This window comes from Hipposideros armiger, unplaced genomic scaffold (assembly GCF_001890085.2).
Source record: "Hipposideros armiger isolate ML-2016 unplaced genomic scaffold, ASM189008v1 scaffold_83, whole genome shotgun sequence".
NCBI lineage: Eukaryota > Metazoa > Chordata > Mammalia > Chiroptera > Hipposideridae > Hipposideros > Hipposideros armiger.
Window position 1 is genome coordinate 846214 of NW_017731433.1, and position 7663 is coordinate 853876.

The following is a 7663-nucleotide window of genomic DNA, read 5'->3' on the forward strand; positions in this document are numbered from 1 at the left end:
TTATAACAAGTTTCCTGGTTGCCTTCTCTGCTCCAGTCCTGGCTGAAGCTCAAGGTTAAAATGTTTGTTCACCAAAAACACTCTTTATCACCCTCTCTGATCCAGATTAATTTTTATAAGCACCTGTTCCAAAAGCACACAGAGAAATTGGAAAAGGCATGGAGCTGGTAGAACTTGTCATAGAACTCAGCACAAAGACAGCAGCATTCAGGAAGACTAATTTTTCAAGTGTGTTGACACCCAAGCTCACTTGTGTTTGGTGATGACATCATTTGCTAACCTCACCCATAAGTTCCAGCAAATCAGATAAAACCACCAAAGAGTCCTCTATCATTTCCAGTTCTGACAGCTGTGGTGCGATTGGATTTGTCTTCACACTATTACTTTAATGCTGAGGAGAGGGACCTGAGAAGCCTTACTGATTTTCTGCTGCCATCAAAAATAGGTTTTTTGATTCCACTAAGGGCGTTGGGGCCAGAAATGCTCTGACCTGCTGCCTTTGTTCAGCAGGTGATGAATTGACTGAGGCTGCTGCGTGCACTCTGTGCCATATAATAGAGTTATAAATTAAGCTTTACGTGTTTACCTTCTCACAAGTCTCCATTGAGATGACTTTAGAAAGGAAAAAAAAATAACAAAAAAGCAATGGGTTATTCTTATCTTTTCCTTGTATTCTTTCTATTCTTTCTCTGCATCAATTTTATTGTAGGAGTTGTCGATTGATGATAATGCATTAATTCCAAGTTACCAGGACACAGCACCCATGTGCTATTAACTGAGCATGCCTGTATTGTTAATGAAGACCGTATCCTTTTGGGGTCCTGTTCCTTAGAGCAACGTCCCAAAAGAAGGTTGCCTTGTGGCCAGAGGGAGCCATGCCATACACAGGGCAGGAAAGGCGACAGTCACCCCTGAGCCCTGGCGCTGTCTGCCTCATTCAATTCAATTAAATACTTTTAAGCTTCATTCTCCTTATGTGTAAATAGAAAATAAAAATGTCTGCTCTACCTATATTCCAGGTTTGAGAGGATCAAATAACATGATACCTACAGAAGTACTTTATAAAATCTTAACATACTTGAAGGATTGAATTTTTATTCATCAGTTTTACCTCCACTGATTTCCAGATAGAATTGTAGTTCAGTTACAACAAAAGGTTCATAGGTTAGATCATGAAAGCAAAGATAAAAGAACAGGAGTCATGTAACAAAAATAGTGGACAATTGTTTCAGAAAAATCTATGTTAAGAATAGTTGATCAACTGAACACTAAATTTAGCTTTGAACTTCCTGGAAGCTAAAGCAACACACAAAACACTATTAGGCACATGACTCTCCTTAAACTACAAAATGAAGCAAGTTGGTTTACTAGGAGAGAAGGAAATTTCCTTACCATTAAACTCTAAGAATTGTGGGTGAAATTGTTTTCTGGGCACATACCTGATGATACTTTTCAGTTGCCCTTGCAGTTGTGATGTGAGCCTGGCCCACAAAACCTTCTCCATATGCTCATTCCTTCATGTTCTTCTCCCCATGCTACAATCACTTGATGCATGGCAAGAGTGGAAAGTAGACAATAAAATAAGGCTGGGTATCTGAACCCCTACTTGGGACTGCCGCCCAATTAGAAATATCTGCTTTCTATTTTGTATAAATAAGAAATAAACCTCTACTGTGTTTGAGCTATTTCACACAGTTTGTGTATTCTATGCAAATTAAGGTTTTCTTATTTGGAAGTTTATTAGATGACATGCAGAGTTTTAACTATCAGTGTTATCTAAAAAATTTTTTAATGATCTTTATGAACTGTCTCTTATTTTATGAAAGATAAGCAAAATCTAATGGCTCTGAGGAAAAACAATGAATAAAACCATGAAGGGCGATTTTATTTATGTGTTTTGGATGGTGATTCCTGGAGTATAAAGAAGTAAGAAACAAGAATAGTTCTAAAACATGCGACAGATCCAGGAAGTCCGGTCCCTTGATAGTGAATATACAATAGGCCATGAGAAGGCCAAGAGAAGACTGTGTCCTTCATGAATTGAGGAGAATCCTGAAAGTTTAGAAAGGACAAATAACGCAAAGATAGAAAAGAACTAAATCCAATTTTCTACATTCCCACCTGGCCCGTATCAGCAGCCTCAGCTTTGACCTGTTAGAGTAAAGGATCATTGTTCATAGGCCCTGCTGCAGAAACTGTCTGCAGGCATCGTGGGAATTTTATAAAGACAGTCAAGCATAAGGCCATCATAAATTCTGTGGATTTAATCATTTTATTACACTTCAAACACAATTTTCAGACCTGCAGACTTGCCTCCTGAACTTCTCTGGTCTCTTGAGATGAAGTTAGCACAAGTGCACTGTGTTTAGATTCCATTCACTCCCACGACAAGTTTGTTCTGAGAAACCCCCTGAACATCCCTAGGGACTTCCTGCTAGGACTTTTGCTATGCCTTTCTCACACAGAGCTGTTTTGGCCTTTCTTACTTTGAGTATAAACACTTCACATTCTTTACGTGATTTAGGAGATTGCATTTCTAGCTATTTAAAGATTCAGCAGGGCTTGGGTAAGTGGAAGCACAGAGTAGACAGGATAGGGCCAGCCCCTGCCTCTGGGCCCATAACCTGGGCCAGATGGATATTCTAGTTGCTGACAGAGGTAAGTCAGGACCCAATCCAGTGGGTCCAGCAGTGTGGGCAAACTACAGTTCCAGCCAAGTAGGCAGCAGGGCACCCAGGATTAAAGAGCAGAATGTCCTGACATGTAGAGGTCAACAGTGAAGAATCCAAAAAAAAGGCATATTCAGACCCCAACAGACCAAGGCCCCAGGAAGAAACTCAATGTATGCCGGGTATCATTGGGGCTTTTCCAATATTCCATTTCTGTTGGACCATAGCTTCTACTTCTCAGCATTCTTATAAAATCAGCAAACCATAGCCATCCACTCCTGACACAATAGCTGGCTTTCAAATTATCCAAGAAAATGTAAAATACAGTTGACATTAAAATAATATGAATATTCAGCGACCATGTCATTTCTCTAAGCATTATAAGGACTACAGGAAAGTTTGAGTAACAGCCATTTTACAATTCTATGCATAATATAAGTTTCACTCCCTTCAGGATGACATATGGCTTTTTGGAAACCATCACTTGAAAGAAAATGAAGTTCACAAGTTAGTTTTCTACTACTTCTACCCAGGTAACTTTTTTGTTCTAAAGAAGATCAAGGCATCAATTAAAATCATTTGCATGTTAATAAAATATGAAATTGGAGATGGAAGAATGATGCTTTTTTAACTCTTCTATATAAATTTTTCTTTGCAACTTTTATTGCTTCCACTTCATACCATAACTAAAAGGAATGTAGAAGCATAATTATATTATTAGAAGTTTAATTTCCTTTAGGAATTGTATGAATTAGAATCAAGAGAATGTTAGAGGCCATGTGGTTCAACCTCTACTCACTGAATACATAATACCTATGTTAATTGAGCACTTAATCTGCCTCAAGCACTTTCAACTGCTCTCCAGATAATATCTCACTTAATTATCACAACAACTCTATTATCCCCATGTTAGAAATAAAGGAAACTGAGGCTCAAATAGGTTAAGTGATTTGCAGTCACATTATAAGTGGCAAAACTGGAATTGAAATCCAGGAAGTCTGACTCCTGTCTCTTAAACACTAAGTGATTCTGACTCATTTGTACCGTCATACAATAAATGCAAGCATTACTTACTTTATTCATCAGTGTTACTACTAAGATTTATATAGTACGTAATATTCATTTGGAAATATATGTGAAACCTTTGCTACATAATTTAAAGTGCTTTCAATTAAGCACTGCCACTGCTAGTAAAGGAGGTGGACTTCACCTAATATCTGACACCTCTTCAGCCCCAAATAAGCAATCTGCAATATAAAATAAATAAATAAAATACAAGATAAAGGGATCTAGTGCCAGAATCTTGGCATTTCTAAGAACATGTCTTTAGCGATTGGACTACAAATCACTGTCTTTGGAGTTCTGTGTTGCAGGATAGCTGAGGGCAATTTTTCCTTTTACAACAATCCACACCTGTAGCCTGTGGGCCTGATGCTCACGACAGATGGACTGGACGGCACCAAAATCGCCTAGTGTGTCATTCTTCTATATATGCCCATGCTGTGTTTGGAAATCATGCTGGCTCACGGGCCTAACTTTTAGTCCTAGTTGCACATTTGCCACTGGATTGTTCTATTCCCTGTGTGTTGAGCGTGTTAAAAATGGACGGACTTCATTTTTTCTTCAAAGCACACCTGCAAAGTTCAATTTCTTTTTGAAAAGCTGTCATTAGATTCTCTATGTCTGTGCAAGCTCTGAACTACAATCTCTGATCGCCTTTGGTCCTGCTTTTCCAACTGGTAATTTCAAAATAAGTGGTCTCACCTTTGAAATGTTTAAAGTTAAAAAAAAAAACAACCTTGAGATTGAATGGACCAGTTTCACATGTGTTTACACCAGATAATCAGTAGTTTGAAAAGAACCCCACCTTCTGTAGCAGGTTCACTCTCCACGTATCTACTTTATAACGTTAACTCTGTTAATAGGACTGAGCATTCAAATTTTTTGTGTTCTTAGCATACAACTAAACTGCCACATTTCTATTCATTCCAGAGTCAAAGCTGTCACAATCTGATTTTAATGTTTTTCTGAATGTCCTGTCAGAATGTTTGCTATGTCTATCAAAATATGTCAAATTCATTTGGGGCAATTCAGACAAATGGGGTTGGATGACTAGTAACTATATGAAGAGTAAAATGAGAAAAGTGTAGGGCAGAGCGTATCTTTGCTACTAAATACGATAGACTCTATTATACAAAATTGATTGATACTATCGGGACATTAATTTATCAACAGGTAGAATCTAACTTGTTATACAAAACACAGTATAGCAGAGTTTTCCAGTGGCTAGCTACTCTTCTTTGTGGATAACTAAAGATTAAAATTTGTGCAAATTAGAGGCTAATATAATTGTTAGATTTCATCATACTTTATTAATGTCAAGGTGATATTCCAAAATATGTATGTCTGTTTCAAATTAACATGGATACTCCCAAGCATCTTGGGGGGCGGGCGGGAGGGGCGGAAAGGGGAGGAGAGAACCTTCTGAAGCCCCGGGATTGTAGTTTAGCAAACATAATGAAATGGAAAGGATGGAGGCTCACGCCTACTCAAATTCCTCAGCACAGAAGCACACTCCTTCCTATCCGCATGAGAAACTAAAAATCATTTTGATGTATGTGCATAGCTGCAGAATTCTAAATTAATTAACTAAGATAGAGTGAAGAAAATGATTCATTTATAGTGAAAATTCCTAAGGTTTATTTTATATGTGGAATTGAAATGGAAACTTTAAATTACGTTTTCATTGGCATTGCTCCAATATATACAAAAAGAGCGAGAGACTGGTCCCTCGCCTGGGATCTTGGGACAATGAAGTGCCCAATCAGCTTTGAAAGTGTGTGTCAACTAGGGTGAGGCAAGGAGAATTTGTGCAAACTGGAGGCACATCTGTGCATTTCCAGGGTTCTACTTCCATGCTACATACAAGGACAGTTATCACTGGGACTCACCTTAGAGATCTGTCTGGCTTTCCCCACTCGCAAGTTGTGATCTAAAAACATGGTGATCTCTGAAAAGAATTTTCTCCAAGAATTAATTTTCCTTCCTCGATGGTAATGATATTCAACAACAACAATTTCATACTAAATAATATAATTTGGCCGGAAGAATGGAGGGATAAAAAGTACTCTGGGATTAAATCCAAGCCTGACCAATTCTTTTCAATTCCCTGTTTTACCCATTAAATATATAAACAATTTTAAGAGAAAAATCTCTCTGTGTTTCATACTAGTCTCCCTCATGAGCTACTACTCCAAGCCTGCAGTCAATAAGATTAAGGCTTACCTCGAAGGCCCTCTGTATTTTGACAAAGTCGCTCACAGTGAGTCGGTGTTCAAGCAGAGCTGCGCGGTGGTGTTCATCTGCTGCTGTCTCGGGCCCAGGCTGTGACCCCTTGTTCAACTCAAGCGCAGCACTACTGTAACTCATAATGATTCCACCTCTTTCAACCACCTTCAACTACTTCTATACTTTTTTTTTTTCTTTAGCTGCAACAGGTACCTTTGAAAAGAAACCCAACTTAGCAGCAGAATTACAAAAATTATACAAGTACATTTCAAGACATACAATAAGGAGGTAAAGTGCTCAAAGAGAGAGGTGAGGAACGAAAGCCCTCAACACCCATACTTCCTTAATTCCACAGTTTATTTTCGGAGTCCGCAGCTGAAGCATTTTAAAACACCCCCTCCTTCTACTCTGTTGAACCTGGCTTGATTAAAAATGTGTAAAGCTTCCCCCATGTTTATAGCAACTGACACAGGGTGCAGCTTCTAATCCTCATTTTAAATGCATGAGAAAAGCAACTTCTCAAAACCTCTGTGGCTAACCTTGCTTCTATTAGCATGGGGCTTGAAACTCCGTTTTCTTGTCTGGAGACATTAGATGATGCAGCTACAGGTTTCTGTCCCCATGAAGGGCTCCCCTCGGAAGGCCACCTTTCCAGCCATGTGGAGCTGTTTGTTTCATCTGTTCCTGCTGCCTTTGTATGTCTCCTGGCAACCAGCATAAAACCTAGTACAACTTTTCCTCTTCTCCACCCCCAACAACTAATGACTGACCCACCCGAAGGTTGGAATAATGTAGATGCTGAGTTTTCTCTTCAAGGACAATTCAGCTCCCTCATTTTATATTAAATTGTATTGCTGTGTTATTTAAAGACAACTTTTATAAATATATATTTTTATGAAGCATGTCATGCATTATAAAACGATATGATTAGCCAAAGAAAAGAGCATGACATTCAGGCATTTTTAGGTTTTCCACATAAAAAATGTTTGTTTTTTTAAATTTAATAAGAATCCATTCCTTATTTTCTCTTTGTCTTAGTTTCTATGTATTGACAATGAGGATGGTTTTAAAAGGTTTTCAATTCATTGAAACTATGGGGGAAAATACAGCAAAACATAATACGATAAGCCTTAGGATAAAACTACTTACAGTACCATCGCTGATTCAGCTGTTAATAAAAAGGAGGGAAAAAGAAGAAAACTTAACATTTTTCTGAGCACTTTGCATTCCTTATCCTGTTTAAGCTTCACAACAATCCCCCAAGGCAGACGAGATCACTACCCCCATTTTGTAGATGAAGAGACAAAGTAAATGTCAAGGCCTCCAGGTAGTAAGGTTTGGAATAAGACAGAGTGGCTCCCGGAGCCTGCACTACACTTGGATGCCCTCTCTGCACCTTGTTTTCATCTCCGTCGGACTGAAAACTTGTCACCAGATACTTCTAAGATACTCACTAGATGTCACTTACTGTGTGCCTTTCCACTGTACCATTCTGTGAGCTGGTGCTCACAAGGCACATGGCGAAACAGAGGGCATTTTCCACCACATAAAGAAGGAAGCATCCTACAGGCCTTCCTGTACCAGCTTTAGGGGGAAAACAATAAAATTTCATTCATGTGTTGATGAAAAATATCCAGCCTAAGAGAAAATTTATAAGAGTTTATTTGAGCCAAATCGTTGACAATTGCCGGGAAGCAAAATATCAA

General features: G+C 38.6%; 1 protein-coding gene across 1 annotated transcript in view; it reads right to left on the reverse strand.

The window, feature by feature from the left end:
* The window catches only part of WDR49 (WD repeat domain 49), a 134848-nt gene extending 128229 nt beyond the window's left edge, over positions 1–6619 (reverse strand). The window contains exons 1-2 of the mRNA XM_019643912.1: positions 6497–6619; positions 5955–6170 (exon numbers count right to left, since the gene is read on the reverse strand). Coding sequence (XP_019499457.1) covers positions 5955–6098 — 144 coding nt within the window. The 5' untranslated portion in view covers positions 6099–6170; positions 6497–6619. The remainder of the gene's footprint in view (positions 1–5954; positions 6171–6496) is intronic.
* Between the last annotated feature and the right edge of the window lie 1044 nt (positions 6620–7663).